Source organism: Vipera ursinii, assembly GCF_947247035.1.
Source record: "Vipera ursinii genome assembly, chromosome: 2".
In the NCBI taxonomy this organism is placed as follows: Eukaryota; Metazoa; Chordata; class Lepidosauria; order Squamata; family Viperidae; genus Vipera; species Vipera ursinii.
In genome coordinates this window covers 170,725,015-170,746,856 of record NC_139513.1, presented here as the reverse complement: position 1 = coordinate 170,746,856, position 21,842 = coordinate 170,725,015, and the positions used below count along the sequence as shown (strand labels likewise).

Below are 21,842 nucleotides of genomic sequence, written 5' to 3'. Positions count from 1 at the left end.
TTATACTGAAAAAAATCCAACATGTGAGGCTCATCTCTTTCTAGAATAGCATTTATAATGTAGCATGTAGGAAAACCTCTTGTGAAGTTAGAGAATTAGGGTTTCAAAGATGCAAACAATTATCAATCAACTATCTGGAGAGAGTGGATCAAGGATTTCACATATCTGGTATCATCAGCTATTATTATATACATAAATAAAAGATGTATTCAACCAATGTAGGTCGAGTCTTATGTCTGTTATGTAATGAATTATTTCTAGCTGCTAAAACTCAGAAGTAAATGCAGTTTTGTATCTCTGAAAGGCAGCAAAAGACAGCAGTTAGTAGTTTATGCACAGCCCTTCAGAGTTTGGATTTTGTAACTCAATGAATGTGATGTTCTAAGCTAGGCTGTACAATTGCTGCCAGTAAAAACTCAGCTTTACTCCACAACCAACATTGTGGATGTACAAAATAGTTGCTGGATCTAAATTGAGTTAGCACTACCACAGATTATCTGCTCATTCACAGTGAAGCACTTCAATCAGAGTGCTTTGGAATTTAGAAAAGAGAGTAAGGCTGAAGACCAGAGAACGGTACGCCACAACTCTGGTTATAAATCATATATTCAACTAACAGCTCCAGTAGTTTTGGGTATTCTGTTAAATCCTAGAATGTGTTAGTAAACTTGAATCCTTCTGAAGCATTTTATTTTGTGATCTGTCAGGTAAGAGCACAGCAGAGGTTACTGGCTACTGCTTTTTGCACATTTGCTAAAAGGTAACCCTAATGCCTACCTTTGTTTTTATTTTTGAGAGATTTAATAAATTCAACAATCAAAAAGCAAAAATGGGAAATATGCCAAACTGATCTCTCAGCCAATAATACTCTTAGACCAAATGGGGTTAAGAAAATTGCTGGAATTTCAAAAATCATTCTTTTCTTCTGATCCTGCCAAAGCTATTTGCCACCCGAGTTGTAGAGCTCCCTTGTATTGTTTTGGCAAATAGTCCAACCTTCCCCACTATGAGCAGACAAAACAAAATAACTGATACGATTACATTCTCAAGTTACAATCTGATATAGAAATAACAGTATGATTAATTTATTCACAGCAAGAAAGAACAAGCTCTATCATAGTGGAGTGACTTGAGAAAGAGAGGACTAGCGTATATCGTACTGCCGCCTTTCTCCATTGCACTACAGATCTCTCAACACTCAACAAAAGATAAATAAGTTACAGTTAGCAAAAATATGTCTAAAGCCACCGAAAGGCTAGAGACCTCCCCACTTAGGAAAGAGAACACGAAATACATGTTGAGACAGTTAAGAGTACAAAACAAGAGTAAGTGCATGTATGAAACACCCTAAGGACACAATTTGCTAAGACATTATGGAAATATAGTTTTGAAGCAAGAACTCTGTCAACTCTAAAAAGTCAGTCAGTCAGTCAGCTACAAAAGCCAATGCTCCTAAATTATTAGCCTGCTGCTGCAAGCCTTCTCTCTGTCTTGATGTGATGAAGCTTTCTACTGCACAAAGAGGCTCTGATGACAAGAGCAGATAGCCATAAAGGAGAAACGATGAGAAAAAAGAACAAAAAAAGCTGTTTCAAATAAACAAAATGAGTGGCCTACAAGCGCCACAGGCACCATGCTAACCGTTGTTGCTTGCTGCTGCCTCCGGACCCTCTGACCCTCACGTACCATTTGTATAATGGCGTCAGCCTCAGCCTCCAGCTGCCGAACAGCGGCCTGGATGCTGCTAACTGAGCCCAGACCGGAAGTACCTACACACACACCAAAAAAAAAAAAAAAAAAAAAAAGAGAGAGAGAGAGAGAGAAAGAGAAACAATGAAGAACTAGCTCCGTCTACTGGGATTCAACCCAATTTCAGCTTTGGACTGGGGACTCTGAAATGCAGATGCCTGATGCAACCTCAGGGTCTGCCTGGATTGATCCCCCTGCCCAACATACCTAGCCTGCCTGTCTGTTTTGCCTTTTTGTTGGCGCGGCGTGTGTCATCCCGCAATTGGATGATGACCTGCAGCACCCTTAAGAAGAACTTCTGCGTGGAGGTTTTAGAGGTCAGCATAGACATTGAGGGTAGCTGGAGCTCCCGACCACCCAGGGGGCGTTTCTGCGAGGCCACAATCACCACATTTTCAGCAATGTCAAACCTGTGAGAGGGCACAGGGTTGGAGAGGGGAAAGGTCAGCGAAGTACATTCCACACAAGGGGAGAAGGACCAGCTTAGAGGAGACTCACCGACTCTGCATCTTGCCTTTCAATTTGGTGGTCTGAGGCTGCTCCTCTGGGAGCCCATCTGGTGACAGAGACTCACACTGCGCCCGACGCTGCTGTTCTAAATTGTATTCTCGCAGCTCTGCCAACAGTGTGCCTGGAAAGAAAGAATTCGGGGCTGAAACTGATCGTGCTGCCACAGGAGAATATGTCTTTATCTCCACTATTAAAAAGTATGCGAGACTGTGAACCGTATCTGCAAGTGCTACCTTAACAGAATCAAAAGATCAGCAATTATACCAACATAAAAACCAAGACAACAATACCCCTGCCTGAACAGAAAACGCTTGCGTCGGGGAACAGAAAGTTAATGATGAAAAGGATTCATCAACCTTCCCGTGACAAGACAATTCCACAACTGGGGTGCAGCTGTTAAAAATGTTCCTTTCACATGTCAAAAATAACCGAGGATAAGGCAAAATCAGAACTCACGGATGATCTCTATCACATCAGAGGGAGTGGCCAGGAGGCTATCTGTGATCCTGGATGTAAACCATATTTCGTTCCTACAGGTAATATCCCCTAAGGTAGTTATGATCAACTTTGCTACTGGATTCTGAAGCAATGGGAACCTCCAAAGACTCCCAAGGAACAGATTCACTAAGATGTCTTCTATCATTTTAGTATGGTTTGGCATTACCAAAGATGGAATTGATCTATTTGGCCTCCAGAAAGAAATCTGAATCCATTAAACCACAAGCAATCACACTTCCATTTGAAGCAATGGTCCCTTTTTAAAGAAGCCACAGGTCCAGAGAGATAGCTTCTTGATAGTAGCCCATACAGGTAGTTCTCGCTTACTAACCATAATCAGGACCTTCACAACTCCATCGAGAGATGCTTTGTTAACTGAAACTTCATGTGATTTGAGGTGGAGACGCTGCAAATGGTTGTAAATGTGAGGACTGTTCACAAAGCTATTTTTACCAACAGTTGTAAAATCAGGTGGTCACTAAATAAGGCAGGGGCTACCTGCAGAGTGCAGTTCCCTGTACCGAGGAAGTTCTAATAGGATTATCTCAATTTACAGCAAAAAGAAAAAGCTTTTGAAACAATCCTGGCTGCAAGGAGAGAGCACTCTAAATATTGGCTACAGTGTATTCTCAAATGTGACTTTAAACTTGCACATCAGGAGCACCACACTGTTTCTTTAAAGAAGCCCCTTTTCCGGCTTCATCTCTGGACTGCAAGGCTCAAAGGAAAAGACAAGACTTGGGCATTTAATCTACAGTGTGTCCAACACAGGTATTTACCTATTTGTTTGCAAAGTGTGTAACCCAGTTGCCGGGCCCCGTTAAGCAGGAGCTTCAGCACAGTGTCACGTGTGGTTGGGTCACCTCGCGACAGCTGCAAGAGAACATTGGCAGCATCTTCCAGGCCTTCTTCTGAGCAAGAGTGGGATGTCAACACCTGGCAGAGGAAAAGAGTGTTTAGCTATAGAGCAGGATGTTTCAGCCTCTACTCCCACCTCTTGATATGTTATGTGGCCACTCCCATCACTCTGTTGTCACTCACCTCTACGGACAGCTGAAGTTGGTTCTCCGTTAGGCCTGAAGCTGCCATTTTGCTATCAGTCCCACCTCCACCACCTCCTCCTTCGCCCACCTTAGCTGGAGATTTGCTTGGTTTTGCAATAGCTGCAAAGAGAGACCACATGCAAAATCCATGTCATCTTGGATTTAAACTTATTTGTATCTGAATGAGCTGACAACTGATGAATTTAAATCTTCTATACTTTATGTGCAAGCCTCTACTAAACTTCCCCCCATTTCTATTTTAGAAACCCCCAACACATTGCAGAAGCCAATAAAACAGAGATCCCTTCCACCATCCATATTTTTCCCAGTCAAGCCCTGTTTGCTAATAGACTGACAATCAGGACAGCAGATGGAGAGGCCCCAGTTCAGGTCTCTATTCAACTATGCACAGTGACTGTGGACAAGTCATTAACTCTTACTCCACCCTGCCTCACACAATAATTATTATATGGCTCACCTGAGAGGTCACCCCCCACCCCACCCCCTGTTCAACTTCTCGAGCTTTTAGGGAAAAAGTAGGACATAATCATATTCATAGCAATTCTGTGAAAGCGGAATATAACAAAGTATTTTTACTACAGCTTTCAGCTTGAAAAACTTCAGCTTCCTCTTCTCTTAAAATATTAACTTTCATGTTGTCTATACTGATATATTTGAAACCAGATAGCTGTGTCCACAAGCTTCAGAAACCAGAGAATGACTGAATAAACAAAAGATTGTGGGATGTGAGGCAACAGCTAAAATAATCTCTCCTACCATCCAGAAAATAGCAATCTTGTGACCAAGTTTTAATAAAAAAGATCTTCAGCCTCATCTTAATCAAGATAACAGCTGACATGCTACCTCTGTTAAAGGAGGATAAGAGAGAAGAGCCACACTGCTATTGAAGGAGAGATAATGGATTAACTGAAACACCAAGCCCCTAAATCAGACATGTCAAACACAAGGCCCGTGGGCCAGATCCGGCCCGCGAAGTGGTTTCATGCGGCCCGCAAAGCCATCCTGGAAACAGTGAGGGAACGGTCCCCACTGCCTTGGCCCTGGCCCAGAGACCCTCCTTCTGCCAGAGACCCTCAGATCTGTCCCACTCCTGCCCAGGCCCCCATAGGCACCCTTGATGCCAATGATGTAGAGCTGGCCACGCCCACCCAGTAGGCCATACACACTCTAGCCACGCCCACCCAGTAGGCCACGCCCACCCTGGCCACACCCACCCAGCCCCTTGAGGGCAACCGCAATGCTGATCTGGCCCTCAATGAAATTGAGTTTGACACCCCTGCCCTAAATCCAATGAAATAGAAAGTTCAGCACTTTAAGAGAACATGTTTCAAAAGTAGATGCATCCAGAACACTTTGGTTATAACTGAGGCAACTTTATGCTTATCTCCAAATGAAGGGGTAAAGATTTGATGGCCCTCAGTTAACTCAGGCAAGATATAGCTAAAATACTGTCTGCACTGTAAATTAGGCATGAGAAGCTCAGGACCACTTCATTGCTAACTGATATTATTTTCAAGATGGGTGCCTATAATGGGGCTACATTATAATACACATCATTCTTCACACTCCAACTTTTGATCAATACAGTCTTGCAAAAACAATGGTTATCTTCACTTTATGCTGATTCATCAAACTTCTTAAGAAACTCCAGTCCATCCTGACCATGGTCTTCATCAGGCAAAATTAGCCTGCAGATTGTAAAGGCTCTTCTCTCTCAAAAGATGCAAGAAACCTTGAATCTTGCTTAAGATTAGAAGCGATTCGTTATGTAGCCTGAATATAATCCTTTTTTTTGGAAGATAATACCCTCAATAACATCCCAGAAAAAACAAGGACCAAAACCTAACTTTTCCCAAGGGGGCGGGTCTTTTCCAAAAGTATTAAAGCAAAAAACTGTTAGCAAGACATCAACAGTATCATTTCCCTGCAAAAAAAAAGGTTTCTGTATTTCTCTATTTGGTTTCACTGGTATCTGACATTGCATTTGAAAAAAAAAAGAGAGGAAGTTTGTTGGCTTGTTTGCCATGTTTTCGATATTTATCATTGCACGATGTGTTGCAGTTTTTGTGTCTATGGAGACATCAGAGTGCAATAAAGAGAGATTCGGTGCTGGTTCTCCTATATCTTTCTTTTTCTGGAGGTGGGAGAAGGGTTGTACACTGTTCGCGCTCTTGGGTATACTGTTGCATTTTGCTGCAGAGGAATGGTGGACCTGCTAGTTCAACTTAGGAGCAGTTATTTTGTTCAAGCAGGTCAAATGTAAAAAGAAGTGTTACTATGCTGAGCAAAGGTGTGTATGCAACTCACGATTACTCTTTTTTAAATCTCTCTCTCTATCTATGATGTAAACATAATTAATATATGGATGTAAATGCTGGGAGCCAGGCAAGTATTTTGTGTGTTTCCCAGGGTGTGTGTTTCCTGGGCACTGAATTTTTCTTTTTCTTTCTCTACCAGACAAAAACTCTACTTTAGGGCGGTTCTTTTCCATTCCTTCCTATGCTTAAAAAGTCAAAATATTTTCATTTTTGTTTTCCTCTTGAGTTAGCATCCTTCATTTATTCTATTTGATTTATATTCTGCTTTTCATTTTTGGAGCACAAGACAACATACGTATCGTTCTGTTGTATTCTCAAATGTCACGGTCAGTGGTGAAGAGTCCTAGCGGCTGGGAGTGAGGCCTAAGCATCCCTTATAATTCCTGCAAAACTAGATTTAAGTTTCCCTTTCTTCCCCCCCCCTCCCCTCCCCCAATGAGAGGACTTACTGGACCCAGCAGTTGGAAGGGCTGACGCGGTGGTTACTGTGGCAGCAGCCCCAGAAGCGGCGATTGAGGCAGCGGTTGCAGCTACAGCTGCCGCTGCCAAGGCAGAAGCAGGAACGGGGACGGGGACTGGGAGCGGGGCAGGAGTAGGGGCAGGAGTGGGAGCCGGGGTAGGGGCAGGGGCTGGGGTGCTGGCTGCATTCGGAACAACGTAACTGGTGGCCCCCTCAGCCGCGGCGGCGTTCTTGTTCTCAGGAAGAGCAATGGAGATGAGAGACAGCAGGCGCAGCAGCTTTTCAGTCAGCAGAGAGCTCCGTCGGATCACTGGGTGCGACAGCATGTTCATCAGCTGGCCCAGCGGAGAGGCCTCCAAGCTGTAGGGGGAGCTCTCCCCTTCCGAGCCAGAGCTCACAGGCACAGATTTGATGGAGTTCTTGCCCTTGCGGCTTACATTCATGTTATCCAGTTTGACCAACAAGTCCCAGAAGTCTGTGGAAATGCCGCTTGTGCCCGTCTGACCTGGGCAAGGGCTGCTCGACTGCTTATTACCACGCTCCCGCTCATTTTCACAGTTGGTCTCTTTGGTCCGCTGCTGTGTGAAGTGACTGGGAAACACCTGTAAAGGTAGGGGAAAGAAACGGAGGGGAATTAAACCTCTTTCTAGGACCTCTGAATTCCTGCTGGCAGTCCACGTTCAATCTTAAAAGATTGTTAGTTGTTCCTATCTGGTTTCACAATGTAACAACAGGATCCTCTCGGTTTTAACTAACCTCCCCCAAGCCCCACATACATACGCCATCTTCGAAGGCTAGATTCTCTAGGTTCTGGTGGGGAAAAAGAGTTACCTTGAGGTATGATGGGTGGACTATAAATTTTATAAATAAAATAAACAAGCAATTAACTGCCCCAATGTTACAAGATCAATTTGATTCTTCAGATTCAGAACATGGAGAGCCTGACCAGACAGATCCTTAACCTGTCTTGGCAGGAATTAACAGAAGAGAACGCCTGGCCGGGGGAGGGGAGGGGAGGGGGAGGGAGAGGAAAGAAGAGGCATTTGAGGAGATGCAAATGCAGGCTGGCCTGGCTAACCCAGAACCTGAGTTAGACAAGGTCCTGAACCAACAGCAGGTTTTATATTCTGATGGGTAGACCAAAGGAAGTCAAGCCAACTAGTTGAAAGAAAGAAGCCTGACTTAGCAAATTAGTCAAAGTGGTATCGGGGGACAGCTGCAAACTATGTTCTGACTTCTTTCTTGAAACTGTCCATATGGGACTTTGGTTTACCTAGCTAATTCATGGACTAGACAATGTCTACTCTTAGGATCCTCTCTGAACCTATGATGTGCTTCCTTTTTTTAAAAAAACAACAACAACACTTAAAGTAGAAAGGTTTACATCTCTCGCATACTTTTGTGTTATCCCGATTGAAAATTTATGAGTAATAAATATCCTGAGTTTGTAGCGGAAGTATCTTGTGTGTTTAACTAGCAGCACAAAACACAGAATATACCTCTAAAATGTGTACAATGTGCGTTTACAGCTTATTGTCCACGGTAGCTAATAAAAAGGAACGGACAGCACTACCACTCAGCAGTTGCCGTTCCACGTACAGAACAAAACCAGTCTACTCACTACAATAAGCATTCTTGCTCCTTGCCTAGAATACCAGTAATATTTCTTACCCTGTAGTAACCGGGAAGAATACCGATTAATTGGAGCTCCTCTTGGAAAGACATAAAGCAAATTTACAACAGACCTTCATTCATTGTAAATAAATGCAGAATACAATCGGTAATATAAGGAAGATCCATAAAAATAGTGCTCTGTGGAACCACCATGTTTTGTAGTGGGCAGACCTGGAACAGGGGTAAACCTTCCCATTGAAAAGACTTAAGCACCAATATCCTGAAACCGCAGCAGGTAGGTGGAGAAACCATCCAGGGTAGCTTCTACCACTGAAGGAAAAAAAGCTGCACATTCCACATATTTTACCTTTAAATTCACACAACTCTTTGGGATAAAAGAAGCAGGATCAGAAAAGACCACAGTATTTTTGTATTGCTAGTGTGGCACATGGACTTTGAGGAACAGAATTATTGGGACTGCAGCCTACTGTAATGGAATTCTGGCCAAATCAACCCATAACGAGGACAATTCTTACTGAGAATCACTGGGTCAAGGTCTTCACAACAAGCACAAGGGAGAAGTAAAGTTACTCGTGTTTCATTCTTCAACCCTAAGAATTTTAAAAGCAGCTTGGAAATACTGAAATACAAACTACAGTTTCACTCCTCCCCATTAAAATTAGTTCTCTTTGTGGTTTTTAGCACACCAATGGACAAGACGAATTTAAATCTTGTAAATAGGATGTACTATTACATATGTATGCATAGCTGTATAGCTCACTGTTTTCTGTTTAGGAATTTGTTGCATTTTTGCTACATCTACTTCCTTGTGATAGATAAATCAGCCTCGTCATCTTGATTTACACATGGAATTAATTTTGGTTTCTTCACTGTGCAATTTTGTTTTCTTCAATCTTTTCTCTTAAGACAAACTGGCCTACTTCCTTTTAAGTGTTCCTCAAAACGAGAAGGAAAAAAAAAAAGCTTTTACTCATAAGTGTCAAAAGTAGTAAAGTAAACATCTCTTGCCTTCACCTTGGCAAGTTGGATGAGAGTATCAAGAACATGGCGGCAGACCACCGGAGCAGCCTGTGGATGTATATGAACCGTGGAACCAGCAGCAGCGTGCTTCTCCGTGTGCTTGCGGCCTCCTGCTCGTTGGATCTGGAAGATGTTGGTTCTACAACCAAGAGCTGCATCCATGGAAACGGAGAGCCAAGAGAGCTGCCCTGAGCTTTTGGATTCCATTTTGTGCAGTAGGTCAAGTGGCCGGCTGTCCGGACCGCAGCCTTTGGCTGCCCTTTTGCCTTTGTCATCTGGTGCAACGGTCCCCTTGGGTGTCTCCACACACAGTTCGCTCTCGCTGCTGCGCTGCAGGATGGAAAGTAGGCTCCGGATCACCCAGTTTCGCGTCTGTGCGTGATAACAAAGATTCCGCAGCACCCGATGAAGCCGGCTTGTGTTCAGCTTTGGCTCGTCTACAAAAAGCAGGACCAGCAGACAGGACAGGGCCTCGTGGTCCAGCAGAAGGCGTCCACGCAAGCGCAGCAGACTGTCTACATTGCTGCCAGATGGTCTAAGAAGCAACGACACAAATATCAGAGGGGTTTATGCCACACTCCAAAAACACAAGGTAATTCTTTAAGGTGTCCCAAAGAAACCCTTTCCAGCAAAGACTCATTCAGCATAGACAGTCATAACTTCCTGTCAATGCTCATTCTGTCTGTTAACCAGAATGAGTCTGAATCCATTAAAGTTTGAATCAAATTGTCAAGTTTCTGCTAACATCGAATGTTATTGCTTGACACAAAATACTGAATCAAGGGCTTATCCTCAAGGCTGCTGGTTCTTATAACTATAGAGCTCTGCTCTTTATTGTCAAACCAACCCAGTCTGTCTTTCAGCTTACCCGGTGAAGCAGGACTATTTGGAATGGCCAAGTACAGGTATTTTCTTATTTCTGGAGGCAAGATCACGGCCACTCCAATTTTTAGACTTCAAATTAAGCCCACCTCCATGTTAGCGGCATAACTAGTTTGGAGCAATTATTACAATTTCAGTTTTGCGATTCAAACCAAATCCAGTTCATCACAGAGGGGATATCCCTCCTCCAGAAAAATCCAGTACCTGCTGTGGCTGCTGCTACCACCCATCTGGAAGGTACCTCCTCTTTGCACAGCTAAGCGTGTATACTGGACACCTCTGTTTCCACTCAATCGGCTTGTGAAGGCTGGGTAGAGTGAAAAGGGGAGGAAAGTAATTAAATCAAGAGCCGAGACCTAATAAACCAAAGAACACATGGTGACAAAACAGGAACAGCTTGCCTTACCGGGGCTACGCAAAATAGCAGACAAGGCGGAAGTGCTAGAGTGGCCAAAGAGACGCTCATGCATTAGTTGACGCTGGCGGGCTTCTTGTTCTCGCCTCAGAGCCTGTGCCTCAGCGGCAATATCAGGAGGCATGACTGCCAAAACACTATCCTCCATGTCTTCCAGCACACTGCGCCGCAGATCTGATGGCAGTGTTTGAATGAAAGTCACTGGATCCATGGGTGTGTCTGAGCTCGTGCTTTGGGCAAGCTCACGCCTTTGCTGTTCTGCCCGTTGCTGTGCCAACACCTGGAATAGAAAAAAAGATTTCAAAAGTTTGGGCGTGGTCAGGATCAAAATATAGAAACCAATACTTTCCTTATATGCTAACCAAATACAGAGTGAGTTTCTACAAGCAAAGCACTTCTTCAACCATATGTCCTCTAAAACAGCTAAGTTTAAAATACCAATTATCCAGTATGAATAAATGAAAGGCTAGTGCACCAGCTGATCCAGTGACTTGCAGGTCACAAAAACTTATGCTTTTTAAGTTAAGATGTCAGAAAAGGTACTGTCCTGTTTTTTTGGCTCTCCTCCTACAATGTTTGAAAAGCTAACTAACAAAGACCTTATAAAAAAATATTAATGAAATAACTAGCAATTGGAATATCTGTATATGTTTCTCAGGACTACTTTAGCTTGATTCCGATATCACTGCATTAGTATTCTGATTAAAAACATTAGAAAGAGCAAGACCAATTGTGGATGTCTATTTCATAAATAGACTCCACAAACTTGGATAAGCATGGAATTCCTTTCCTTTGGAGACTTGACAGAAGAGAATTAGGCAAATAAGCTCAGAGAAAGAGAAGTGGAAGCAAGGAACCAACTTCCAGCAAGGTCAGTCCTCAGTAACCGAGTTTAAACATGCTCAGGATAGTCCACCATGCAACAAACATTCAAAAAATAAAGTAAAAATAATAATTAATTAAAAAGAAAACAAAAACCTCAAAGCGCAGACTCAATGGACCACCAGGACTTTTTCTGCCATCAGTTTTCTATATTTTTGACTAAAGAATGATTTAGGTAAACACGATCCTATTTTAAGCAATGCAATATGATGGACCGCATGGATAGCTTCAGCTTCTTACTTCTGTGAATTAATTGCTTCAAATCTGTGTTACCCTTAAGAAGTACACAGTAATACCTCTTCTTGGATAGCTGGGGGCAAAGCAGCCAAAAACTCAGGACTGACTTCTGTCACACCAGGATTGCCCACCACAGGAGGGGTTGGAGTTGTAGCAGTGGTGGTCGGGGCCGAACGAGCAGGAGGCCGGATACCCAATTGGTTCTGCAGCACTTCACGTCGAATGTCATCAGGCAGGGCAGCCAAAAAAGATGGGTCAACACCTTCAGGAAGATTTATTCCTGTTGAAAAGGGACATTAGGTACAATGGTTGGCGTGACAGAGAAAAGTTAATTATTATAAACCCACTGTTGTTATCTTTTCCGCTCCTGTAACATTTACCTGCCAAAGGATCTTCCTCTTCACTGCTGGTCGAAGGCAGTGGCTCTTCTAAGATGCCTCGAGAATCAGCACCAGAAATGGCTACAGCTGAATCTCTGGTGGAAGAGCTCTCGGAGGAGGATGCAGGCGGGGAGCTGCATAGCAGGGGAGAGTGGTAACGATTAGTGCAGAGCTAACACAAATGAAACAGGTCACCTTCCTATATTTAATTTCTGGCCCTTACCCATCATCCACCTGCTGGTTGGGATCAGGCTGGCCCTCCCTAGCAGTATGGGCATTTGGCCCTTGTTGGGTTGCATCTGCTGCTGCCACCACAGCATCTGTGCCTGCTTGTTCCACAGTGCTAGCTCCACCGGTCTCTGCTACGCCTTCTTCCAGATTGCACGAAGCCAGGCTGCTGGTGTCCATGGGTGAGCCCTCCAACTGGCTGCTGACAGCAGTCAAGGCATCTGAGTCTTCAGCTCTCTCTGGAGAGAGCGAAGCTGATGGGAAAATCAAGACAAAGGTTTATGGGCAGGGAACTCAAGTGCTCTCACGGAGATTCACAGAAGAACACAGCTTTCTGGGATTTGAAGTCCTCTCCAAGAAATTAGGACAGAATATTGCTTGAAACACTGGACTGAAAATCTGTTGTTAATCAAGATTGCTAGTACCAGGTTGAATTGAAAGAAGCTATTCTTTCCGTTCCACGAAACAATGCCACATTTTAGCTGTAATGTATTAAAAGACTTCGGAGTGGCAGACTGCAGAACTGGCCTGGAAAAGCTATCAAGGCAGAAGATTAATCCAAATAAATTGGGCCCCCCATATCATTTGAGAATCACTCCTCCATGAAAAGACTGGGTTTTAAAAACAAAGAACACTTAAAAAAAGATTGATATAACCAAGATTATATCACAGTGGGGATTATTACACAGGCATTCACCTTGTATGTTAAAATTTCGTACGGACATACCCGAATGTAAACATAAACCCTTGAAATAAATACGCTGAACATTTGGAGAAAGGGAGGAAAGACGATTACACAGGTACGTACAAGGGACAGAAAGGGGCAACCCTGGCGGCAGGGCGAAGCCTAAGGCCACTTACTGATGGTGGGGGCAGGTGAAAGCTCCATCTGCGTGGCCTCAGCGTCTGTGCTCAGCCTCCCGGGCTCCGAGTCCTCCTGCTCCGCTGGCATCAGCAGCTGCCCAGAAGCCTGAGTAGTGGACTGCCCCACCAGCTCCGAAGGGAGCTCTCCTGCCCCTGTCGCCTGTTGCTGTTGCTGCTGGGGGTTCTCCAATGTGACCAGAGTCTGCTTAGGGCCAGCCGAGGTGTCTTTGGCGGCAGCTGAGACTGTGGGGTAGCCGTCGGGATGGGTGGCACCATCTGGGAGCCAAGAAAGGGAGGGAGGCTGGCTTAAAACCCAACCTGGTGAGCAGCAGGAGGATTTCAAACGGGGCCTTGGCTTCACCCCTTTTAGTGAATCAAAGCTCCGAGAGTTTACACAAAAAAAACCTCAAGTGCATGGGAAAAAATAATAATACAATTTTGGGTACTGTACCCCGCACAGGGAAAGTAGTAAGTTGTATAGTTATCTCTGATTTGGGGCACAAATCCCTACCCCACAACAATACAACTTACTACCTCACCCTGGTAGGAGCGAGAAGCACAAAGGCCTACTATTAAGGCAAAGTATTATTTCTACTGTTTGCACTATAGACGATCCTTCCCTTATCCTCGTTGGAATTTCTCTACTCAAAGCGCGCAGTTTGTAAGATACACTATCCTACTGCAAACACCCCAGACAAACCCAGGAATGGAAGAACAACAACAACAAAATCTCCTGTGTTGCATCCAGATTCGGGGGCTTTGATTCCCAATTCCTTGCTGGAGTTAGATGTAAATCTTTCAGTAACATTTTTCTTCTTCTTCTTCTTCAAAGTAGGCAATGGTGGCATGATGGAATTAGGAATCCTCATAGGAAAGACAGTAGATTGTATAGTTATCTCCAAGACCGGGTGTGACCCTAAAACTATACAATCTACTACCTCATCCCAGGGGGCCCCGGAACAGCATTTGCTTGAGCTAAACTGTGGGAGGAAAATAAGACACCAATCAAACATCCAGAAGAAAGTAAATTACCTGGAAGATTCTGCTCAGCTGAACTGTTTGACTGTGGCACTGGTCCCTACAGAGGCAACAAACATACAAAATCAGATTGATGCAGGATTCAATCCATCCATCTCAGGCTCTGAAGACCAATGTAGGTAGGAAAATGCTAATCTATATCTTTTTTTTGGGACAGAAAGGAGACTGTGTAATTCCCACCCAGTATCTCCATCTGTGTTTTTTCTAGTCCTGTAAAGTAGATTTAAGGACAATTCCACATAAAAGCTAGTAAACATATTCTACATATTAAACACATAAAAAGACAGAGCCATAATTGTAGCTCTGTCCTAAAATCCAAAAATATAATGCATATGAAAAGAAATGCAGAGAATATAAGGCTATTTTATCCCCTTTAATTAACAATTATTCTTCTTAAACAGTTTTACAAATATCAAATATTTAGTATTTTTATTATTCACAGTAAGAACCCCCTCCCAAACTGCCATATGCTGGAAGGCACTCTCTCTACTGTTCAAAATCAACTGAAGTTATGCTAATACTTAGTAAGCCACCTAAATATTTTCTTGAAAAAAATGCATGAATATTATTCAGATTCATAGAAAGGTAACTGAAATCATTTCTATTTTTTATTAGAGTATTTCATTTTTCCTGTTTTGTTCAATTAAATTCTTCATTTGCCCTTCTGCTGTCAGGAACTTCTGCCAAGTAATAATTACAGTATTTCATTATCAATCATATTTAATAAAATCAGTCTCCTTTATTTTGTGGCTGAATTGAAACGTAAGCCTTATTAAATAAAGAAGAAGAAAAGAGCTGTAGGGATTGGGCTGTGTTTTGGAGAAAAAAAATGTGATGATTCTGGAATAAAGTCACTTGGAAACAACAAACCGTTAGGGCCAAGACTCCCTTCCTTTTATACACAGAGGTTGTTTGTATTCTACAATATAAAGTGCTGACTTAACCAAACGTATTTCCAGTTGCTGATCCTTCTTCAACCAACTTTGGCAGCCATGCCAGCTAGAAAAGGCGCCTTGAAAGTGTAAAGCCTGCTCTTTGGGGTGCCTTCCTTAAGGAAAATTCACAAATAGTCAAGTTTGACTGCCAACCTGAGGATTCTGCTCCTTGTCTTCTGAATCTTTGGGCTTATCTGACACTTTGGCCTCCTCCTCAGCCAATTGCTTGCGTCTTTTCTCTCTTCTTTCCTCTAGCTCTTCATCTCTCAGGGCCTCCAGGTGGTTGATAATGGGAACTTTGACCACTGAACGGAGGAAAGGTTTCCAATCAAGCAGAGTCAATTTAAGGGAGGATGACGCTCTCCGAAGGAAGGAACTACTCATTAGCTCACCTGAAACACAATCGTGCATACTTTCTGCATCGAGGACTTTGCATTCTTCTGTCCAGCGTGTCAAGGCAGTTGGGATGCTTGACAAAGTTCCTAAAGAAATGAATGAAAGGGATGGTGGTTTTGAAAGAACCCAAACAGCAGCCCTCACTCTTTTCAGTAACTGACGTTATCAAAAAATAACATTTTGGAGGGGCAGGCTTCATATAGACTGAAGGCAGGCTTGCTATCACTTGAATAATGCATACCTATGAATGTGGGCCAAGTAAATCCCATTAACTTAAATGAAGTTTGCGTATATGTGAATATGCATAGGGCTATTTCCTAAATTTTAAATGCATTTTTCTAAAAAGCATTTTCTGAGGAATTAACACAATCAATCTAACATCATAAACTCTTTGGAGCAAGCTTTCCCGAAGCATCAATGTTGTTTCACTGTGACTTGGTTATGGATAGCATTGATACAATCAAAGCTAGAGAACAGCTTTCAAGAACAGGGAGTGTTTTGAGATATATCAATGTACCAGAATGCTTCTTTAAAATAATAATAATAATAATAATAATAATAATAATAATAATAATAATAATAATAATAATAATAATAATAATTCCCCTCCCCCTCCAGCTTGCAAATGCTGGATTTCTAGGTTATAGAGAACTTGATGTTATTCAAAACTCTGGTTAAGACAAAATTATTTCAGTGTTCCAAAGCCTTAGCAATTAGTTCTCTGAAGACTTGCCTGCCTGGCTGGTAGCTGTGCTCTGGTCATGAAAGAACTCATCCAGCAACTCATCATCCGAGCGAGCAATTATGTGCACATCATCATTGCCTACCAGGAGGCGAGCTCGACCTCGACTCTGCAGGGGAAGGCTACTACTTAGCTGTAGGATGTCTGCAGCTGCTGAAGGACCCAGCAATCTAAAGATGACATGCAGTAATTGGAAAGCGTTAGGAAGCAGATGTTGCACCCTTTTAGGATAAGGATGATCCAACGAAGGAACAAACTGCAAATAAGCCACTCTTTTCTAAAGCAAATGACTGGAAAATGAGAAACCGATATATTTCCAGTATTATTAACATTCGGCACTGTTTCCATTATGCTCCTCTCTTTCTCCTCAGCTCACCTCTGCAGAATGAGAGGTGGGTTGGGCTGCCGGGTGCCTGGATAATGCACATGAATGGTATGGCCCGTATTCGCGGTCAGCTGCCGTAATGTCCTCTGGCTGCGGCCAATGCCTTGCGCCAATCGAGTAGTAGAGGAACCGCTACCCAGAGTCAAAGAGCTATGGTCTGCATGCCGCACCATAAGGGGGTGAGTGGCAGGGATATTGCCAGGCGATGGAGGAATATCCGCTAGGAATAAAAATAGGCGAGTTAGCAGATCAAGATGGGACTGAAGATTTTAAGTAGGGAGATTTCCTTAAGTTACAAAATTGGTCAGACCCAGGTTTAGCAAAGGTAACATCATACAGGTTTCTAAATGACTCTTGTTGTTTTTGTAACTTCCAATTCATCTCATCAGCCTGGTCAAAACACAGGAAGAATACTATATTCCAAAATAAGAAAAACAGCTTCTTAGCCATCAAGATTTTGCTTCCCAATTCTCACAGGTTCTAGAATATCATCAATATCCTATGGCTTCTGAGTTTCAGAATTCTTACTGGCGCTGGAGAACATGTTGTCAAATTCTATGATGAGGTCATCTTCACGGTCAAAGCGTTCAAAACGCACCAGCGGGGAGGCATTCATATCAGGATAGTCTTCATCTAACTCCATCTCTGAGCCGTCGTCATCATCCTCCTCTTCTTCACCTTCCTCACCCTCTTCATCATCCTACAAGAGCAGCAAACATCAAAATCAACAATTGGTATCCAGGATTCTGAAATCCATCCCTTCACATTTCCCCATAAATCATGCTCTCTACTTTGAACCAAGGAAAATTCTAATCAGCAAAATTCTTAATTTAACTGCACACAAAGCAGACTACAGATTCCAGGCATTATTAACAGTTCTTGAGACTAGCAAAAACCAGCAACTTTTAATTATCCATCCTTGTTATTCCATACTAGTCAGTAATGTGAAGATAGCAAAGTAAGTTGGCAGTAGGCTTTTGTGCTCGCTCTTCTCCAGTGCCTTTACCTGATCGTCTTCATCTTCCTCCTCCTCCTCCTCCTCCTCATCTTGACTGTCATCTTCATCCTCATTGCTACCACTGCTGTCTTCTTCCTGGGTGTGCTCTTCCTCGTCTTCAGGATCCAAGATATTCATAGAATCTAGAACAGAATTGAGAGTGCAGATAAAGCCTGTGCTAATTTCCAGTTATTTCTCTGCTGAGATTCTCCAAACTCTTTTTTTTTCAAATTTGAAAAGCCCTATGAAGCAAGATTACAGAAATATTTATCTTTCTGCTTTCTAAAAAAAATCTTGAAAATATAGTAGTGTTCAGTTTCTTTTCTCCAGTACTGCACCAACCCCACTGGAAGGATGTCTATCGGCATTTTTATGACTAGAGATACATGTTTAGGCAATGCCTCACCTTCCCTGTTGGCCTGTAGTGTGGAAGCCTGGCTCAGATTGGAAGGTGCCTCATCCATCAACACATCCTCCTGAGACTCATCCTCTCCACTTCGTCCCACTGAAGGACACAAAGGTAGAGCACAGGATTTAGCAGAATCATGAGTCAACAGCTTTTTTTTTCTGTTGAGGAATGCCAGAGCTGTCCGTTTTATCTATAAATACCCATTATGATTCTGATGTGATGCGGTAACTAAAAACAAATACACTGATGACAATGTCATGAATGCATTTGCCTCTGCCTAGCACCCTGAGCAAGAAATGAAATGTTTCTAAAGAGAGAATAGAGAGCACTGGCATCTGCCAACTATAGAACAGATTTTCTGTGCTTTGCATGGAAGAATGGCAGCCAAGATACGGCATGAGCAGCAATCTTTCTCTCTATGGAAGAATGGCCACTCATGGAAGATAGAATTCTCTATAATACAATGTGGAATTGAAATGATTCCATTAGATTACCCATGAGGAAAATAAAGCAAGACACGTTAAACCCTGAGGTACTAACTGATGACCCTAATGTTAAATTATGTGTTTGCTCTCACCTATTATAGTACTATTCCCTGAGCCACCGTCTTGCTCCAGTAATTCATCAATCAGATCCTCCAGTTCATTTTCGACCTAGGAAGACAGAGATGGGAACATCAGTGAGATCCAGTTCCACATACCTTAATAAGCTTTAAAACTCCAGAGAAGCTGCACTGTCCTATCTTAGAACCTCTCTGATCGTTGTTCCCTCACAGGTAGAAACTACTTAGCAGTCCCACCCCTGCTTCACATATCACAATCTGAATAAAGACAAGGAAAGACTATGGAAATTGGTGTAAAGTGAAGTATTTCAGTCCAGGTTTTATTCAGTCATTTAAAGCTCTCTTCCCCCAACCTGCGAACATTCTATTATGACGGGATTTTCACTTCTCAATTTCCATGGCTGTTGGCCGCTTGGCTTGGGAATTTTGGAAGTGCTACGTTGGCTGAAAATGCTCTTTTACAAAAGAATTTGGTGATCGCAAATCTTCGCTTTTATTCTTCTCTGTATGCAATTTAAGACAAACTTCACCTAAGTCAACATAAGCAGGAATTCAAATGAACCCCACACTGCACCACATTTCTTATCTTAAAAGCCTACAGCCACATTTTTGTATGTATAAATAAATAAATAAATACACACATACACACATACATACATACATGGAACACCTTTACAACCTAGCATTCATACCTGCATCTCTTGTGTGCTCAGGACTTCAGGCTGTCCTGCAATCACCACGGTATCAGTCTCTGCTTCGCCATCCATGATGTCACCATCTGCTACTTCTGCTTGTGCAACGTCATGGTCCTCCTCGGGGGCTTCTGTTTCTCCACTTTCTCCTAAAAGTCGAAAAAAGTGAGGCTTATCCTCTGACTTTGCTATCCTCTGAACTGACTTGACTGAAGCACAAATCACTGGAGATACATGGTAGACGTGCACAGCCATGTTAAAGGAGAATACTTGGATGGAGATGAGGCACGTTACCTGCATCTTGTTGACCGCTGCTGGCATCTCGTGCTACACCCTGAGCATCCTGCTCTGCCTTGGTCTTGCTTGAGGCACTTTTGCTACCAAAGAGACTGCTGGGCTGATTGACAATACGCGACAACGTCTCCAGGGGTTTCAAGGCAGCATTAACTGTGTTGGCCATGTTGGGACTTTAGGGAAAAGTACACATAGACAGTAGTACAAGTTAGAGCAAAGTCAGATATCAAGAGAATAAACCTTAGTTGATGTAGATATGATAGAAATCTCTAATAAAATGGAGCATTGTCAGAACTGTAGTTATCTCAATAAGGCAGCTAATTCTATTCTAAAATAACCAGACGTTTCCCACAGAGAAATCTTAGGGGAAACCAAGGGGAAATGTATTTCTTAATTCCAACCGAATTGTTTAATACCACTGTAGCCATGAATGAATTCTGCTCCATTTCTTGAGTAAATTACCTGGACAGATCAAGACTGTGGGGCACTCTGGCCAAGTCATTGACCAGCCCTTTCTTGAGGAACAGGCGGATTATGTTGTTCATGCCGTTGTGCTGTGTCTTGGCTGTGGCACTGCTATAGAAGCTGGAGGTGGATGGGCAGGATTCCATGATGGTGCTGATGATACACATTACTGCCTGTAGCCTAAAGTAAGACAGGATACCACGAATCAACATAAAAGCAATGTTTCTGTGCCTACCGGGACAACACCATGGACATCCAACCATGTCATGCCCCAAATCTGTGGAACAGCATTTTTCTCCTTTCCCATAGTAAATATACTCGTTTCATTTGTTACGAACTTTACTGGGAATAGCATTCTAAATTCTCGCTACTGACAAAAAAGCATGCTCTTGGACAGCCTCTCCCTGTACCTCTACATGGGAAGGCACCCTCCTAAGATATCGTTTTATAAGTACAGTGCCTATATTTTTATAATATAGTGAAGAAAGATAGTTTACTAATATCTTTCACTTGAAATCCTGTCAAAGGCTAAAAAATGCCTGAACCTCTAGTTCAGGTGCGAGAAATTAAGAGTTACAGTGCTACAGCTTTCCTCAGGTACTGATCCACCTGGAAGCACAAATATTTCTCATCTTCCTCACCTGGCATGTTTCTCGGTGCTTTCTGTCATGGCCAATGCCCGGCCCAGGGCTGCCTTCACCTCATTCACCAAGGCCACCTGGGCATCGGTGCCACTACCGGCTGCAGCCAAACTGGCTAGAAAGAGGCGAGCCAGGGCTGGTGTATCTTTGTCTTCAGCATTCTGGGTGTGGGGCAGGAGATGGTCCAGAACAAAAGCCAAAACACTGCAGTCCTGAAAAGTTCCAGTAAGAGATCAGTAGGGGGGAAAAAAACCCAGTATTCCCAACTTTTTCCCTTACCAACACCACCACCCAACTTACAATTCTCTGTAAATTTATGCTTTCCATTGTCCCCTGGAATAACCTAGGGTACCGGCCCTCAACATCTTTCCTTGCTTGTACCCTGCTTCCAAGCCCATGGTTGTCTGGTGCATTTAGACTTTCTTACCTCTTTTATAAGTTCGGACTGGCCCACAGTGTAACTGTAGTTTGCAATTAATGTAGCAATGCCCACATATGAGCGCACAAGCTCTGCCAGGAGCCGCAGAATAGTAGAGGTAGGCATAAGTGGCTTGCTCCCCTTAGCCTTTTGCTTGTTTTCCTCTGCAGCTTTATCACCATCCTTATCTTTCTTGTTTTCTCTAGATTCTTCCGGAGTAGAAGCTATAGGTTAGAAAGGAAAGGATCCATCAATGGAAGAACTGCTATCCCAAGAAATCTAATCTCAGATTAGCTTGTCCATACTTGGTACCTTATGATTATATATATACTGATATGGAATACAAAAAGTTATAGTTCCAACACATTTGGAAGCTGTAGGTTGGAGAACGCTAGACTGCACCCAATTAAGGTATCAATTTGATCTCATGCTGGAATAGCAGGTTAAAAAAGACAGAAGATGCATCTTTACTAAGACAAGAAATTCCCCTACAACAGAATGACAATTTGAAGCTAATCGGTTTAGTCAAATAAACTTCCCAATGCCTAGGAACATCAGAGAATACACCGGCAGAGGTATTAAGCATTGCATCGTCAACAAAACGGGTGCTTACCATCACCTTGGGGAGTTCCAGACTGAGGAATCTCGGAGGCTGTGCTATCAGCAGCAAAGACCTGAGCCTAGAGGGAAAGAATGGGAAGACGTAATGAAATGACTTAAAACTTC

General features: G+C 43.0%; 1 protein-coding gene across 1 annotated transcript in view; it reads right to left on the bottom strand.

Moving 5' to 3' along the window:
- The window catches only part of HUWE1 (HECT, UBA and WWE domain containing E3 ubiquitin protein ligase 1), a 101,247-nt gene that overhangs the window by 5,338 nt on the left and 74,067 nt on the right, over positions 1 to 21,842 (bottom strand). Inside the window, exons 45-72 of the mRNA XM_083356717.1 lie at positions 21,730 to 21,796; positions 21,126 to 21,340; positions 20,699 to 20,910; positions 20,055 to 20,237; positions 19,593 to 19,765; positions 19,299 to 19,447; positions 18,622 to 18,697; positions 18,042 to 18,140; positions 17,645 to 17,778; positions 17,167 to 17,338; positions 16,630 to 16,858; positions 16,245 to 16,423; positions 15,508 to 15,597; positions 15,269 to 15,420; positions 14,175 to 14,220; positions 13,140 to 13,418; positions 12,274 to 12,532; positions 12,051 to 12,184; positions 11,730 to 11,950; positions 10,543 to 10,831; positions 10,341 to 10,443; positions 9,243 to 9,789; positions 6,589 to 7,201; positions 3,799 to 3,920; positions 3,537 to 3,693; positions 2,248 to 2,380; positions 1,957 to 2,159; positions 1,642 to 1,769 (exon numbers count right to left, since the gene is read on the bottom strand). Of these exons, the coding sequence (XP_083212843.1) occupies positions 1,642 to 1,769; positions 1,957 to 2,159; positions 2,248 to 2,380; positions 3,537 to 3,693; positions 3,799 to 3,920; positions 6,589 to 7,201; positions 9,243 to 9,789; positions 10,341 to 10,443; positions 10,543 to 10,831; positions 11,730 to 11,950; positions 12,051 to 12,184; positions 12,274 to 12,532; positions 13,140 to 13,418; positions 14,175 to 14,220; positions 15,269 to 15,420; positions 15,508 to 15,597; positions 16,245 to 16,423; positions 16,630 to 16,858; positions 17,167 to 17,338; positions 17,645 to 17,778; positions 18,042 to 18,140; positions 18,622 to 18,697; positions 19,299 to 19,447; positions 19,593 to 19,765; positions 20,055 to 20,237; positions 20,699 to 20,910; positions 21,126 to 21,340; positions 21,730 to 21,796 (5,364 nt within the window). The remainder of the gene's footprint in view (positions 1 to 1,641; positions 1,770 to 1,956; positions 2,160 to 2,247; positions 2,381 to 3,536; positions 3,694 to 3,798; positions 3,921 to 6,588; positions 7,202 to 9,242; positions 9,790 to 10,340; positions 10,444 to 10,542; positions 10,832 to 11,729; positions 11,951 to 12,050; positions 12,185 to 12,273; positions 12,533 to 13,139; positions 13,419 to 14,174; positions 14,221 to 15,268; positions 15,421 to 15,507; positions 15,598 to 16,244; positions 16,424 to 16,629; positions 16,859 to 17,166; positions 17,339 to 17,644; positions 17,779 to 18,041; positions 18,141 to 18,621; positions 18,698 to 19,298; positions 19,448 to 19,592; positions 19,766 to 20,054; positions 20,238 to 20,698; positions 20,911 to 21,125; positions 21,341 to 21,729; positions 21,797 to 21,842) is intronic.